This window comes from Mauremys reevesii, linkage group 8, assembly GCF_016161935.1.
Source record: "Mauremys reevesii isolate NIE-2019 linkage group 8, ASM1616193v1, whole genome shotgun sequence".
In the NCBI taxonomy this organism is placed as follows: Eukaryota; Metazoa; Chordata; order Testudines; family Geoemydidae; genus Mauremys; species Mauremys reevesii.
Window position 1 is genome coordinate 88,548,001 of NC_052630.1, and position 17,018 is coordinate 88,565,018.

The 17,018-nt window shown below is 41.4% G+C and overlaps 1 protein-coding gene across 1 annotated transcript in view; it reads left to right on the forward strand.

The window, feature by feature from the left end:
- Nucleotides 1–17,018, forward strand: part of ANKRD13C (ankyrin repeat domain 13C) — a 53,036-nt gene that overhangs the window by 23,111 nt on the left and 12,907 nt on the right. Inside the window, exons 4-9 of the mRNA XM_039485276.1 lie at nucleotides 2,759–2,844; nucleotides 5,903–5,948; nucleotides 7,257–7,323; nucleotides 9,531–9,675; nucleotides 13,043–13,174; nucleotides 15,563–15,724. Coding sequence (XP_039341210.1) covers nucleotides 2,759–2,844; nucleotides 5,903–5,948; nucleotides 7,257–7,323; nucleotides 9,531–9,675; nucleotides 13,043–13,174; nucleotides 15,563–15,724 — 638 coding nt within the window. The remainder of the gene's footprint in view (nucleotides 1–2,758; nucleotides 2,845–5,902; nucleotides 5,949–7,256; nucleotides 7,324–9,530; nucleotides 9,676–13,042; nucleotides 13,175–15,562; nucleotides 15,725–17,018) is intronic.

Genomic DNA, 17,018 nt, shown 5'->3' on the forward strand with positions numbered 1-17,018 from the left:
TGTAAAGTGTTGCATTTTGCCTTTACAGATGCAGCCTTGAGATCTCGTCCATCTGTGTTATCACTGGCCGAAAGACTCCAGAGAATCAGAAAGAGACCACGTACAAGCAAGGAAGACATGTTGCATGAAGTAATGCAGCATTCAAGTAATGCAAATCAAAAAGTGCAGGAGTGCCGGGAGAGTGAAAGGAGGATCTGCCAACAGAATGAGGAGCGCTGGCACAAAAGCGCGGTGCTCTGGCAGCAAAGTACAGATCAGCTGATAAGCATAATGGAGCACCAAGCAGACTCTATCCAGGCACTTGTAGCCATGCAGGCAGAGCACTACCATATCCCCCCTCTCCCCCACCTCACTGCATTCAACCCCCATCACCATGCAGTATAGGCATCCTGAAGTGCAGCACTCCAGACAGGACATATGCAGATCTGTGATTGTACTGTTCCCCACCCCCTTGCCCTTTCTGTTTCCCAAGGTGTTGTATTTCTGTTCAATAAATGAATTTTGTTTTCAATAAATGGATTTTTTGGCTTTGAAAACATTCTTTATTATTGCATAAAGTAAAAGATACCTTAGCCCAGGAAAGCAACAGGCACTGCAAGTCAGCGTAGCAAACACAGATTCCTACTAATATTGGAACCATTGCACTTCACTCCCGTGCAGGGCACCAGACATTACTGGTGGCTTTCAGCCTCAAATTGCTCCCTCAAGGCATCCCTAATCCTTGCAGTCCCGCACTGGGCTCCTCTAATAGCCCTGCTCTCTGGCAGTTCAAATTCAGCCTACAGGTGTTGAACCTCCAAGTTCCATGTCTGAGTGAATCTTTCACCCTTCCTTTCACAAATGTTATGGAGGGTACAGCACGCGGATATAACCGTGGGGATGCTGTCATCGGCCAGCTCCAGCTTCCCATACAGAGAGCGCCAGTGGCCCTTTAGCCAGCCAAAAGCACACTCCATAGTCATTCTGCACCGGCTCAGCCTGTTGTTGAACCGCTCCTAGCTTCTGTCAAGGCTCCCTGTGTAGGATTTCATGAGCCACAGCATTAAAGGGTAAGCAGGGTCTCCAAGGTTCACAATGGGCATTTTGACGTCCCTTACTGTGATCTTCTGGTCTGTGAAAAAAGTCCTGGCTTGCAGCTTCCTGAACAGGCCTGTGTTCCGAAAGATGCATGCGTCATGCACCTTTCCGGGCCATCCTGCATTAATGTCAATGAAACACCCACAGTGATCTACAAGCGCTTGGAGAACCATAGAGAAATACCCCTTTCTATTAACATACTCGGAGGCTAGGTGGACTGGTGCCAGAATTGGAATATGCGTCCCATCTATCGCCCCTCCACAGTTAGGGAAACCCATTTATGCAAAACCAGCCACAATATCCTGCACGTTACCTGGAGTCACGGTTCTTCTGAGCAGGATGCAATTAATGGCCCTGCAAACTTGCATCAACACGATTCCAATGGTCGACTTTCCCACTCCAAACTGGTTAGCGACCGATTGGTAGCTTCCAGATTGCAATAGCCACCCACTTCTCCACTGTCAGGGCAGCTCTCAATCTCATGTCCTTGCGCTGCAGGGTGGGGGCAAGCTCCTCACACAGTCCCATGAAAGTGGCTTTTCTCATCCAAAAGTTCTGCAGCCACTGCTCATCATCCCAGACTTGCAGGACGATATGATCCCACCACTCAGTGCTTGTTTCCCGAGTCCAGAAGTGGCATTCCACAAGCAAACTTGTGTCGTATGTGTCACTCGAGTCGATATCGTTAGAGCTCTCACTGTCTCTTTGGATCCTAAGGAATAACTTGACTGCCAAACGTGATGTGCTGACAAGACTAATCAGCATACTCCTCAGCAGTTCAGGCTCCATTCCTCCAGACTGAAAGGGAAGACAGAGCATGCAGTACAAAAACCGTTGAAAGATGGCGCCAAATGTGGACGGACGCACAGGGAATGCTGGGATGCAAACCGATGCATCATGGAGCATTGGGACAGGACCCACAATGCCCCGCACTCTCTGCCCCCTTCCCACAAGGCACAGCGCCAGAATGGGAAGAGGTGCTCTGTGGGATAGCTGCCCATAATGCACCGCTCCCATTGCCGCTGCAAATGTGGCCCCACCAGTGCGCAAGCAGCTGTCAGTATGGACAGACTGCAGCGCTTTCCCTACTGCGCTGTCCGAAGGCAGATTTAACTCACAGTGCTCCACATCTGCAAGGGTAGCCATGCCCTAAGTCACAAGCTGTGTTGAGTGAGTTACTTATCCATTCTGTTCTCAAGTGAAGCAGTAAGGGTCAAAATTAGCCCACTGCCACCTGTTAGTAGATAGCAGTTAAGTACTTAATTATTTGTTGTTTTTACTGCTTCTCATAGCACACAACTTAATGTTTTGCTGCTCGTTTAAAATGCTGGTAGTATTTATAAACACAGGGCATTCCACTGTGCTGAGGATTTCTCCCCACAGAAGTAAATGTTAATGTCTTCCACTGACGCATGTCTAGTAGTGTGCAAGCAAAAATGGGATGCAGCTAGAAGGGTTGCCATGAACTTGCATATACTGATTATGTTGCAAAGGAGGATTACTGAGGCTCTCTTGCTGCTGTGATTCAAATATAGTTTTATATAATTACATATTTAAAATGTCTGATGAAACAAACTTGCTTACATTTTTCAATATTTGAAAAGCTCTGGAAAATGAGTCACTGTCCTGAGGGGTTCACAATCTGAGCAAAGTATTTGATTTACAGTACACTTCTATTTAGTTACAGCACTCCTAAGGAAGCTGAAGCAGCAGTCCAGGGAAAGTGTTGAAGAAAAGCGACCTCGATTATTAAAAGCCCTGAAAGAGGTAAGCTTAAGGAAACTGTTAAATGACAATTATTCTTTTATAATGTTGACACTGAGCCTGTCAAGTTTCCCTCCCCACTCTGAACTTTAGGGTACAGATGTGGAGACCCGCATGAAAGACCCCCTACGCTTATTTCTGCCAGCTTAAGTTAAATTTTAATACTCTGCAACCACCAAGTGCTTTAACAAGAAACAGGGAAAGGACCACTTGGAGTTCCTCTTCCCCCCAAATATCCCCCCAAGCCCTTACACCCCTTTTCTTGGGAAGACTTGGTAATCCCGTCACCAATTAGTCCTGGTGAACACAGATCCAAACCCTTGGATCTTAAAACAATGAAAAATCAATCAGGTTCTTAAAAGAAGAATTTTATTAAAATAAAAGGTAAAATTCATCTCTGTAAAATTAGGATGGAAAATAACTTTACAGGGTAATCAGATTTAAAGAGCCCAGAGAGACCCCCTCTAGTCTTAGGTTCAAAGTTACAGCAAACAGAGGTAAGCCCTCTAGCAAAAGGAACATTTACAAGTTAAGAAAACAACTTGCAACTATTTGTGCAAGTTAAGAAAACAACTTGCAACGCCTGCCTGGCTGTTACTTACAAGTTTGAAATATGAGAGACTTGTGCAGAAAGATTTGGAGAACATGAATTGATGTCCAGTCCCTCTTAGTTCCAAGAGCGAACACACCCCAAAACTTAACCCTTTATAGGTAAAAGGATTTTGGTGCCTCTGGCCAGGAGGGATTTTATAGTATTGTATACAGGAGGGTTGTTACCCTTCCCTGTATAGTTATGACAGAGCCCTATCATGTGCCCTGCTACTCTGCAACAGAGCCCATTTCAAACCAGGTAACCCTTTGAGGAAGCATGTTTTCTTTGCCTTGAAAGAGATCATGATCACCACATGGTAGTGCAGATGATCTCTTAGTGGGGACCTGTGGAGGCAATACATTTCTAGAGCAAAAAGTACTGTGGTAAGATAACTTCTCTCAATATTGAATTTTCAGAGATTCTTTAGTTAATCCAAATGTGCTAAATGCTGGAGTTATACTTTAGGAAATCAAATGCTTAATTTTAAAGTTACTTGCAGGAATTGACATTACTTTACATTGGGCAGGTTCAGAGCCCTAATGAATCACTGGAGTGTCGTAGTTGACACACATAAGTTATTCTCAGATTTTCAGTGTCGGCATTTTCATTGTTCATTTTGACTGTTACTAGTGCACTGGCTCCCAAATTGTTGATTACCACTCACGGTGAAGTGGCTGGTCACATATGTTGATTATTTCCAACTGTTCCATAGTATTGCAGTACTGAGATATAGCCAGTGCTTCCTAATACTTTTCTATGTAAGCAAACTGATGTGATTTCCCCAGCAAAGTTGTGGTTGCAAATAGGTGGGGAGATAGTACATGCATCCTGAATGGGAGAGTGGATGGTGCATGCGGTGCAAAAGGTTGTCCCTCCTCTTGTTTATTGGCTCAGTTTCATAGCTTCATGTTTTGGAGCACACATCTCTAGGGATAAGAAGAGAGCTTAAGCTCTATGCCTGGTTAATCCTAGGTGCTCTGCGGAAACCACCTAAGAAGAGTGCCAACGAGGCTGTGGGACACACAAGTTCCTCCTCCACTGTTAGAAATTGTTATAAAAGCTCAGTTTATGTAAGGAGGAATTATCCATCTACTGTGATTTGCAGTAATAAAGCCAGGGCTTTACTTATTTTGTATTGGATTAGGTCTTTAAGCTTCTCTCTTTTGGAATAACCCTATCCCTTACACCAGAATGCGAAGATTTTGTTTCTGATATGTTCGCCTCTCAGCCGTCAGTTTTACTACATGTAACATTGAACCTTTTTTCTCTTCCTTCCCCCTTTCCGTCAGTGCACTCATAGCAGTGAGTTTTAAGCCTAGTCTTTCACTTAAATAAATGTGCCTGTATGTGTAGCCACCTAACTTTGCCTGTGCACAGCAATGCTTTCACCAAAGCAGTAATATGAAACTAGGATTAGAAGATTCTGTCCAGTTTCAAATTGCTGCTGCCTGTGCTCTTGTTAGAACACTATCTGCTATAAAACATCACAGGTGCTTTCAACTTCCCTTGGGTCAGTGGTGAAATGTGGAACGGCTTGTGGAAAATAGGGGGTTGAGTCCACATCCATTTAAAACCTGTATCTGTAAAACAGATCTATGCACTAGTGGATTCTCACCAGCCCCAGCGAGACTGTCAGACAGTCACTAAGGTTACTTGGCCTTCCAGCTAAACCCTAAATCCCACACGTCTAAATGTCACCAAGCCATTGTCTGGTGATCCAGGATGATCTGACCACCACAGAAAGGAAAGGGTCAGTGGGAGGGAGGGAAAAGGAGCCAGAGAAAATGTCCGAGTACTTATATATCAGTATTTAGTTTATCATCCACAGCCAAAATCTTTAGTCCTATTTCCCCATCCGTTCCCTTACCTCTCAAGCTAGTCCAAAGATTCCTAGGGAGACAGGCCCCATCCTGTACCCAGTTTTCCCCAAACTTCATACATTTGTGCCTCTCCTCCTGCCTGTCCCTTTCTAGAACTGGTCGTCCTTCTCCTCCTCCTCCCATTGGCTGTTCTTCAGCTGCCCAGTCTTCTTGGCTGCTGCCTTATCTTCTGTCTATGGAATGAGCTGGGTCTGGTTTATATAGACTCGAGACCCCTCCACTCCCAGCAATCTCGGAGAGGATTAGCTAATTAGAGTCATGTACTTGGTGTTTTTTTTCTCCCCCTCCTCGAATGATTGCAAATAAAAGAAATTCAGAAATATAAGCTACTAATGGGCAGTTCAGCCTCTCAATTTGTAACTTCATCATATTCACTCCGCTCTAGTTGGAATCAAGAAATGTTAATTTAGTTGGTTTTCAGATGATAACATTGGAGGAATGAAGGCTAGATTTTTTTTTTTAATTCAGTTATACCCTATCTTCATTTTATCTAGCCTTTCCCAAGATGACATTTGCATTTTGCATGTCTTCCCAGAAATGTTAAACAGCTGTCAATATGGCTAATGATACGTTCATATTTTTTTCACAGCTAGGTGACTTCTATCTAGAACTTCACTGGGATTTTCAAAGTTGGGGTAAGAACTATAATACCTATCTTATGTACTGATTGGTGCGAAGAAATGGAATCTATAGTATCCGCCTAATATTAGACTCCAGCATTGCTTAAAGAAAAAAATTAAACCCCACAGAGACCGCCCTTCCTTATAGATGTTGTGTGCAGAATTTCAAAGCCAATTTGCATGGAAAAATAAGCAGCTGCTGAGCTATGAAAATTTGTTGAGCAGATGTGCATATAGCAACAACTTGGTATGTTGCAAAGTAAATTGTGTTCTGCCTGCTGAGCTGACACCTGCACCTTTCTGTATAGGTGTGCAGTATCTGAAAGGGCCAGACAGGGCGGGAACCAGGCCTTCCTAGAGTGGTGATGCTGAGGCCTGATTCACAATGCCTTGATATGGCAGTCAGCCTTTACCTAGGAAAATAGGAACCGGGAGTATAGCCAGAACTGCATTGTGGTTCCACCACCAATCTCCCACAATGGTGAGCAGCACAGCCTTGAGTGGAGTGCATTCTCTAATGGCTTTCCCTAAACCACCCCATACTGCTAATCTAGGGTCGAGCCCCTCTTTGTGTAAATCCAGTTTCATAAGAATAAGACATCCTGGACAGTGTATTTCAGAGCAATTATTCCTCTTCTCAGTAGGTTCAATTGACTACAATTTGTCCTGTGCCTTTAGAATGCCACTCAGAACATTGTGGGGCATTTTTAACCATTAACCGTTTTACTGCAGTAAAAGAAATGATGGTTTTTAAAAATGCAGTAAGCTATGTTATATCTGTCTTCTCATATATTAATATGATAAGACTGTCCTGGTGCCCAGTTTCACTGCTGGTTTAATGTTCACTTGAAGTTTTAGATATGCTACACTATACACTTTCCATTTCAGTGGTTTCAATACAGTCTAACTGTAACTAATCTTTTTAGCCAATATGATAGAGACATAAAGGAAATTCTGAGATCATGACTAAAATATGAGTAGCTAGAGGAGGGAAATAGTTGGGAACCTGTATCTGGTTCAGTTGGCTTGAGAGCATTTTAAGCTGTTGTGTGATGCTGAAGGCAATCTGTTTCACTACAGTGGTATTTGTTCATTTTTCAGTTATTGATTGCAACACTATAATTTTTCCATATTTTAGGTACAATTTCAATAAAAGTGTAATGGGCATAGTTCTATACTTAAAATACAGCAATATCTGAAGATGGCGAAATTTGCAGTGTTTTATTAAATGTATATTTCTGAAATATGGTCTGTTGCGCAGAAGTACTTAGTTGTATTTCTTCTGTCTTATTCAGTATTAATACTTTTCTTTTACACATATAGTGCCTTTACTTTCCCGAATTCTGCCTTCCGATGCGTGTAAAATATACAAACAAGGTATAAATATCAGGTAAGCACTGGTTTGTACTACTGTAAACTTAAGTTAAAACCAAGTGTTTATTACTGAACTACAACAATGCAACTGAAATATCACTTCCAATAGTGGTTTGAAGGCTATAAATCAGGGGAGGGCAAACTTTTTGGCCGAGGGCCACATCTGGGTGGGAAAACTGCATTTGATTCAATTCTGTACATGCTTGCAAAGGCAGCCTAGTGTGTTTTTAATATCTTTGGAATAAGTGTTTTCTGATATTCTTGTGCATTGGAATGCAGCTTTCTGCTCTTCTAGGTATTAAAGTTGGTTTTCTTAGAAGCCAGCTCAGATGATGCTCTTGATTAACAAGTGTTGTAATTACTGAAGTGCTTCTGAAACTTAACTAGACAGTGATAATTATAACTTAAATTCAAATGGTTGGAGAATGAATTTTGGTTAGTTTCTTACTGAGTCAGTTCCGGGAACAAATAGTTCAGTTGTACCTGACTGACTGTCATGTAACACATTCATGTGTTGGTGAGTTAATTATATTTATAAACATTATTTGAATTAAAGCAGATTTCAGATATTTTGTTCAGAAATGTGGCTGCCCTATAAAACATCAGTGACAAATGTTACTATAACTTCAGAGAACAAATGTTCAAATTCTGAGAATCAAGAGTTAGAAACCATTTTGTTTCTACAACTTTTCCAGCTTGGCTTTTTAATTAGCTGTAATATTCTTTGTTTGTTTGGATTCAAGTGTCTCTTCCCTTTAAGCTCCAAAATCAAAAAAATCAGAATAATAAATTATTCAGAGAAACTGCTGCTCTCTCTAAAGCTTTTAACACAGAAATATGTTCTGACTTTTTAGGTCAGCTCTCACTGAGACCAGTCTGAGTCTCTTTTCTGCGCACTTGCTACTTGCATTAATAGTAATGGGAGTTGAGAGTGACTTTACATGAGAATACCCTATATTGTCTTGAATTAAAAAGATGAATAAACGGCATAACTGATTTTAAAAATATTGCTTAAGAACTAGTGGCTGTTAGACTAAACAAATCTGGTGGCTTTAGCTGTCTGTAAAAAAAAACCACGTATTTTGGAGGCAGCCCACAGGAATTATATCGGGGAAAACTTCATGCTCCACTCAACTCTTAATTTGACAGGTAGAAGTATTCCCTATGCCAGGGATCGGCAACCTTTCAGAGTCTTCATTTATTCACTCTAAGGTTTCATGTGCCAGTAATACATTTTAATGTTTTTAGAAGATCTTTCTGTAAGTCTATAATATATAACTAAACTATTATTGTATGTAAAGTAAATAAGATTTTCAAAATGGTTAAGAAGCTTCATTTAAAATTAAATTAAAATGCAGAGCCCCCCGGACCGGTGGCCAGGATCTGGGCAGTGTGAGTGCCACTGAAAATCAGCCTTCAGCACGCGTGCCATAGGTTGCCCACCCCTGCCCTATGCCGCTGAAAGTACAAGAAAATAAGTAAATAAATAAAAGGACTGGAAATAGTCTAGCTAAATGTGACAAAAACAAGGCAATGCAAAGTTCACTCTGTTACTGGTCCTCTTCTCAATTTAGGCCAGATCCTGATACCATTACTCGCAACCTTGCTGAAATCAGTGAAACTGTTCAATAATCCTTGTTCACATTGAGTAACACATATCAGAATGTGGCCACTTATGTTTAGGGAAATTCCTCTCAGTGTATTTGTGTGCCAGGTAAAATCAGTTAGTCTCCTGATACCATGCAGTTTTGAGGGCAAAAGGATGCAGTGGCAGCTTTTCTAAAAATGTTTTCCATCTGTAATTCTGCTATATTGATACAATATGAAAGGAAAGCATTATCTTTTGCCATGAAAGTAACATAAAGATCCCCTGAACTATATTTGTAATGTAGGACTAAGTCACATTGAATTCTGTACATTTCGCCACATTCATATAATTGAATCCCTATGCATCTGAGCCACAGCCTCTTAGTTCGCATTTATACAGATATCTTTACTACATTTGGAGTTTCCTGTATAAGCAAAAAGTAGTAATTTGTTGTCTATTTATATAAGTGAAATTTGCAATCATAATTATATTAAAACACAATGAAAATGTAGACTTTTTACCATTTTGGGGAAAAAAGCAATGCTGTTGGATGCTAATAGAACTCACTTGTGTATTTGAACATTTCTGGATAATTCCTTTTGCAAAGGTGTTTTACCGTGGGTATATTTCCACAGGCTTGACACAACTCTCATAGACTTTACTGACATGAAGTGCCAACGAGGGGATTTAAGCTTCATTTTCAATGGTGATGCAGCACCCTCTGAATCTTTTGTAGTTTTAGACAACGAACAAAAAGTTTACCAGCGAATACATCATGAGGTGAGGAGCTGCATATATACACAATGTTAAACATATTACCTTATACCGATATGTTTTCAATACTAATGAAATACTTACATTAAATGTGTATTCTGCTAAAAAGTCAGGTTCTGTACCCAACTAGGGCTCAAGTAATACTTAGCAATGAGGTAAGAAGTCTACAAAGAAATCTTGCAGATGACACAGTGGTTGGGGGGATGGTAAATAGTAAAGAGGACAGGTCACTGATAGAGTGGGTTGGATTGCTTGGGAAGCTGGGCCCAAGCAAACAATATGTTTTGAATATGGCCAAATGTAAGGTCATACATCCAGGAACAAAGAATATAGGCCATGCTTACAGGATGGGGACGTGCTATCTTGGGAAGCCTTGACTCTGAAAGATGTGAGGATTGTGGTGAATAATTAGCCAGACATGAGCTCCCAATGTGACACTGTGGTCAAAAGAGTGAATGGGATCCTTAGGGGACTCTCAAGTGGGAATAAAGGTTCTACTCAGTGGTGAGCTGGAGCCGGTTTGCACCGCAAGAACCGGCTGTTAAATGTAGAAGCTGGTGTAGAACCGGTTATTAAAGGGGCCGGCGGGTGGGCAGACTCCGGTCTGCGGGCCACATATGGCCCGCGGGACCGTCCTGTCTGGCCTGCCTGAGCTCCCAGCTGGGGAGGCTCCCCCGCCGGCGCCAGCGGTCTGGCCAGCCTGGCAGCTCCTGCCGTTTTGAGCAGCATGGTAAGGGGGCTGGGCCGGGGCTAGGAGGAGGGGTTGGATAAGGGGCAGGGAGCGGTTGGAGGGGGCCGTGGTTCTGGGGGGAGCGGTCAGGGGATGGGGAACAGGGGCTTGGGTAGGCGTGGGAGTTCTGGGGGACTTTTGGGGTGGTGGTGGTGGATGGGGTTGGGGCAGTCAGGGGACAGGGAGTGGGGTGAGCTGGGTAGGGGGTGGGCTCTGGCGGCTATTTAAAGGGCTGGGGCGGTAGAAGCACCAGAGCCCCAGGCCCTTTAAATAGCCCCCGGAGCCCAGGGGTAGTGGGGGGCTCCAGGGGCTATTTAAAGGGCCTGGGGCTCCAGCTGCCTCTGCCGCTCTGGTCCTTTAAATAGCCACGGGAGCCCTGCTGCTTCCCCAGGGCTCCCGCAGCTATTTACAGGGTCGGAGCGGTAGAAGCAGGGGAGCCCTGGACCCTTTAAGTAGCCCCTTGAGCCCTCCAGGGGTTATTTAAAGGACCCAGGGCTCCAGCTGCCTCTCCCACCCCAGTCCTTTAAATAGCTGCAGGAGCCCACCCCCTACCCAACTCCCAGGGGACAAGGAGTCGGGGGATTGATGGGTTGCGGGTTCTGAGGGAGGCAGTCGGGGCAGGATGTGGGTTGGGTTGGCATTGGATGGGGGGCGGGGGGAGACAGGCACATGGGGCTTGTACTCACTGCATGGTTCTCTACCGGGTCGTGGAGGGGGCGGATTCACTTGTTCTGGGTGGAGGACCTGCCACCGAAAACCAGGAGCGAGTGAAGACCACCACCACCCTGCCGCTGAGGACCCAGTAGGGGACTGGTTATTAGGATTTTGGGAGCTCATCACTGGTTATATTGTCTCTGTATTTGGCACAAGTGCAACTGCTGCAGGAATACTGTGTCCAGTTCTGGTGTTCCCAGTTCAAGAAGGATGTTGATAGAGTGGAGAGGGTTTGGAGAAGGGCCATGAGAATGATTAAAGAATTAGAAAACATGCCTTATAGTTATTATCTTTTTAGCTAAGAAAATAGAAGGTTAAAGGGTGACTTGATCAGTCTATAAGTATCTACATGGCGAACCAAGATATGATAATGGGACTGTAAAGTCTAGCAGACAAACAATATACAATGGCTGGAAGTTGAAACTAGAAAAATTCGAACTAGAAATAAGATGCAGATTTTTAACAGTGAATGTAATTTAACTGTTGGAACAATTTACCAAGATGGTGGATTCTCCATCATTGCAGTGTCATTGTTAAATTAAGACTGGATGTTTTTCTAAAATATATGGTTTTATTTAAATTGGAATTAATTCAGGAAGTCCTATGGCTTGTGTTATGCAGGCGGTCAGATTAGATGATCACAATGGTACCTTCTGGCCTTTATAATCTGTGAACCTGTTTAGGCACTGCGTGTAGCAAACAATCAGCATCAGCACAAAGTGTGTGAATTACTGGATACTTTTAAGCCTCTTGAAGCAAAATGCGTTCAATCATAGCCTCATCCAGCGAAACACTTAAGCATGTGTTTAAGTGTTTTGCTGTATTAGGGCCTATGCAAGGAATGTGGTTATACAGTATAACTTCACTTCTGGAAATTTACTGATTTTAAAATACTGAATTAAAAAAGAAACTAGAAATGTGTTAGTACTTCCATGTAAGCAAATGGGTCAGTCTTAAATTAAAATGGTGCTCTTGAAATGGCTTTGGTAGTTCTCAGCCACTGAAAGTCGCTGAAGGCTTTAAGCTGTTGTTTACATGGATGGTGATGCAAAATCAACAACATGGGGCAAGGTGCTTTCAGATAATAACTTCAAAGCTTCTTAACTGATTTTAGACAGCTATCTGTCCCTTTCCATGGAAACAGAGAAAAATTGGAGCAGAGTTGTAAACATATCGCCACTCAACCACTGAAGTTAGGGTCTGGTGATGCTGCTGGTTTTTTTTTTTCTTTTCTTTTTCCCCCTTCTTCCCCCAGCACCAGACACAGTATTTGAATCTATTTTTCAATTGGTGGTATAGTAATGTTAAACTAATTGAGACTGTACCCATATACTGAATTATTAGTACATTTGGCTGGCACAGTTTTAGACCATGTGCCTCCTTCCATAATACCAATTGGATAAGGTACTACGATGCCAATGTTATAGGACATTTTTTGAATAATTCCAATAAAATAGCTACTTCTTGAAGCATCCATAATTTTCTTGGGGAGAAAAATTGTCCAATTAAAGGATAAGGCTTATTTATGTACAGCAGGGGTCGGCAACCTTTCAGAAGTGGTGTGCCGAGTCTTCATTTATTCACTCTAAATTAAGGTTTCACGTGCCAGTAATACACTTTAACGTTTTTAGAAGGTATCTTTCTATAAGTCTATAATATATAACTAAACTATTGCTGTATGTAAAGTAAATAAGGTTTTTAAAATGTTTAAGAAGCTTCATTTAAAATTAAATTAAAATGCAGAGCCCCCTGGACCGGTGGCCAGGACTCTGGCAGTGTGAGTGCCATTGAAAATCAGCTTGCGTGCCGCCTTCGGCACACATGCCATAGGTTGCCTACCCCTGATGTACAGTCTGCTTGTAAAAAAATGAGAGAGCTTAAAATAATCAGTAAGTAGTGTTCAGTATTTTAGGATTTCTTTTGCTCCAGGAATCTGAGATGGAAACGGAGGAGGAAGTTGACATTTTAATGAGCAGTGATATTTATTCAGCAACATTATCAACCAAATCAATTACCTTCACGCGTGCCCAAACAGGATGGCTTTTCAGAGAAGACAAAACAGTAAGTTTGAACAGACCCTCTCTGTCTTATCCAGCCCTTTCTTTGTTACTGTGTTCAAAATAGCACTGGCAGATGATGTTCATGCAAAAGAGGAGAGTAAGGAGTGTGTGTTTGTCTTCAACATTTTTATCATGTTAAATCTCATCTCTCTTTGGATTGCAAGCCACGGAGGAAGAGGGTGTTTTAAGTTCATGGTTGAAGCAGAGTCTGTGCCAGATAGTGAAGGCAGTGTAAGAAGTGTAGTAAAAGGATCTATGGCCCATTGTGAAGAGACAGGAAAGGGGACAGGAAAGTGCAGTATTCCACAGTAGAAGTAGGGAATGAACAAGAGGTTATGAAGACCTGATGTCAGAAGTAGTGGAATAGGCAAATTCAAGATCTTGTAATGAAGACTTGAGAATGAAGATGTTTAAACATCTTCAATAGCTTGGACAGAATCAGTGTTTTAGATGCCACAGTAATAGTTGATATATTAAAACATTAGATAGAAACCAAAACAATGGCAGAAAGCATATTAATTCCTTTTCTGAGGATGGGATGAAGAGAAGTCATTGTGGTTATTGTTCAGGCACTTGTTTTATCATCTCTGGCTAATGAAGACACTTCAACTTAAAAACTCCCAAGGGCTATTTCTGATAGCTGACAGCATTTGCTAGGTCCCCTGTCAAACCACACCCCTCTTGCCAGCATGCAGTTTTCAGCTTCATCTAGTAGTTCTCCTACCAGCTCCCCATTCAGGGCAGGCAAGATAGCAGGTGAGGCAATAATCAGTTGACCTAAGTGCTCTGCCCATTCCCCTGACATTCCAGATCCCAGACAGCAAAGGCAGATACAAAGATTATGCAAAAATACGACTTTATTAAAAATTTTTGAAAGCATACAGTGTAGAAATCCCATGGGGATTCACCTGAAAAATGCACTTTAAAAGTAAGCTTAGTCAGCAGACACTTCAGACACCCAGTGCACTTTGGTGTACCAACTTTAACTGTGTTCTGGCTGATCATTTTTGAAGAGACACCAGCTAATTTGGAACTCTGTGTAGAAATTGAGCTCAATATACTTTATGCCTCTTCGTCCAATTCCACCGAAATCTACACTAGCCTGCATCATTGTCAGGTACAGACAGAAAATACAGCTCACTGTATTTGCACTTTGCCAAGATACATTTAGAGCTTGCAGAAATCTACATTAAGTTGAATTAACCAGGGAGAAAATCCCCAAACTCTACAATTGTTACTGCTCTTACAGCTGTAGACACTGTGAACATACAGAATGCCAATACCTTACACCCGTTCAGGTTTGGTCATCTCAAAGAGGATGAAGCAGAGATATCAACAGTGGTCAGAGGCATGGGGTTGGGGATTTACCTGTGATGTTGGAGATGACCTACTCTAGGATTATTTAGCGCAGAAAGGCAGATTGGGAGGGATGAGACTAAAATATGGGAAATAGGACCTGATCCTACAAACTTCTCTATGTTCCATTGAACACAGGAGGTGGTGCTCAGCATTTCATAAGATCAGGCCCTGAGATATTAGAAACAATTAAAGGTGTTAACAAAAATTGAGTGGGTCTGCTATTTCTTATCTCATTCTACAGGAATAGAGGCATTAAAAGCTGTAAAGTAGATATACCATTTATAATTTTAAATGACTAAACTGTATACAGTAATACCAAGAGTAATGGCAAATAATTTATCAGTGAGTTTATCTAATCCTTTAAAAAACAACACTTCCTGCTATGCAACCTAGACACATGGAAAATCCAACCTGTCTGAGAGGTACTAGCGTCACTCGTAAGGCAATGAAAAGAATGTTTTTCCTCCTTAGGTATAGCTATACTGCCAGTTGTCCTCCTGTATGGGGGGAAGATTTTTGCCGCCTTTTGAAGCATTAGTTGATGTCACTCAAAAGTTGGCTCATATCTGACCATGTTTTTATAATTTTTACTTTTTCCATTTTATGAAATGTAAACTCTAGGTGCAAAAAATAAGTCATATGTATAAAATATCAATTGATATAGTCAGCTGTTCTAGAATGTACCAGCCACAGAAGAAAAAACATGTTTCCCCTTGCCATCTTCAGATTAGCTCTTTGGGAAATGCTGACATAAATAGATGTTTTGTGCTAATGTAAGTTTTTATCCCCAAAGAAATCCTTGCAACGGCAGCCAGTGGTTCCGCTGCACTTTCATTTACATTGTTGGAGGTAGTCAGTGTTAATGCAAGTGCTCTGTCAGTACAGGTGACTTAAAGTATAACATTCATTCTTATGTACTTAAATTTATTTCCTTTCATGTAACAGTGTCATTTTAGTCTTTGAATATTCCTGATTTAAGTTACCTTACCGTAGCTTTTGAGTTCATGAATGTCAAATATCTATCTTACAGGAAAGAGTAGGAAACTTCTTGGCAGACTTCTACTTGGTCAATGGACTTGTTTTAGAATCTAGGAAAAGAAGAGAACATCTCAGTGAGGAAGATATTCTTCGAAATAAGGCCATCATGGAAAGCCTGAGTAAAGGCGGTAACTTGATGGAACAAAATTTTGAGGTATTGTTAGCTTGTTATCTACACCAGTTTTATTCCAGGGAATATTAATTTTCACACTTGATACCTAATAAGCTTTATCGAAAAAAATGTTTTTCCCCCTCTTTTCTGTATAAATCTTAGTTTAAAACATCTGAACTGGTTTATAACTCTAATCAATGTGGTCTTTTCCCTGTTAAATTCCTTCTGATTGTACTGAATATTTCAGTGAGTGATTCCTAGATCTTTCATGATGGCTTTTACTATAAGGTGGAGTTCTTTCTGGCTGACTGAATCAGAATATTTTAGTTTTCTTTTTGGCAGGATTTTTTGGTTCTAGTTTAGAATGTTGCTTTGAAGGTCATCTTTTTGTTAGTGCTCTTCCCTGCTAGGGCACTTTATAGAGGCAGCCAGCTGATTTTACCCAAGACCTGGCTTCTGAATGGTCCCCATTTTAAGTACCTTATCAGGCCAATTGGTTAGAGCTTTGGGCAGGATTAGCCTTAAAATGTAGTTTCCCTCTTTCCTTCATGAACTGGGAAATTATTCCCCAAATCGTTAGAACTGCCGACTTATAGTCCTTTGCACTATCCTAAATGTACTTTTGTGGTTTTAGTCTTTGTCTGATAATTTTCAGGTAAACTTTATGCATTCCAACTTTTGTGGCCTACACTCTTTGGTAAAATGTGGTAACATAAGGAAGGCATGGATATCACTTTACTATCTTGAGTTAATTATAGTTACTTTCAGTAGATAGCAAATATTTCACTGATCATAATGTAAAGAGAGCAAACTGCTACATGAAGTCAAAGCATGAGGAGTTCAGCTGTTGGTGAATTGATTTAATATTTTCTATTTGAGTTTTTTTGTGTTAAAATCATCCAGCATAAAATGACTGAAGTGATGTTATGCTTGGGGGGAGGGAGCAGAGGTGGGGGAGCACTGGAATTACTTGGTGTTTCTAATATGTAACTTGTTGTCACAGTGGACTTGCTGCTTGGGGGACAAGCAACTTACTATTTTTACATGGATAGTGAGTTCAGTGTTAGTAAGGAATGACTGTGCACTTGTGCTATGTGGTGCAAATTACAGGGGTGTCCTTCTGGACCACAGTGCTTCAGAGAATAAGGTTCTAATACATTTTTATTTGTGTGCTAAGAATAGAGCAAGATTTTTAAAAAAAAAATCTTTTTTGTCAGACGCCTGTCCCTGAAATCTTACTAGTAGATATATAAATACTGGGTTTTGAGAATTTACTACCAATTTTAAAACCTTTGCCTAACTTAAAAATTATACATTCATTTCCTGAATACATATG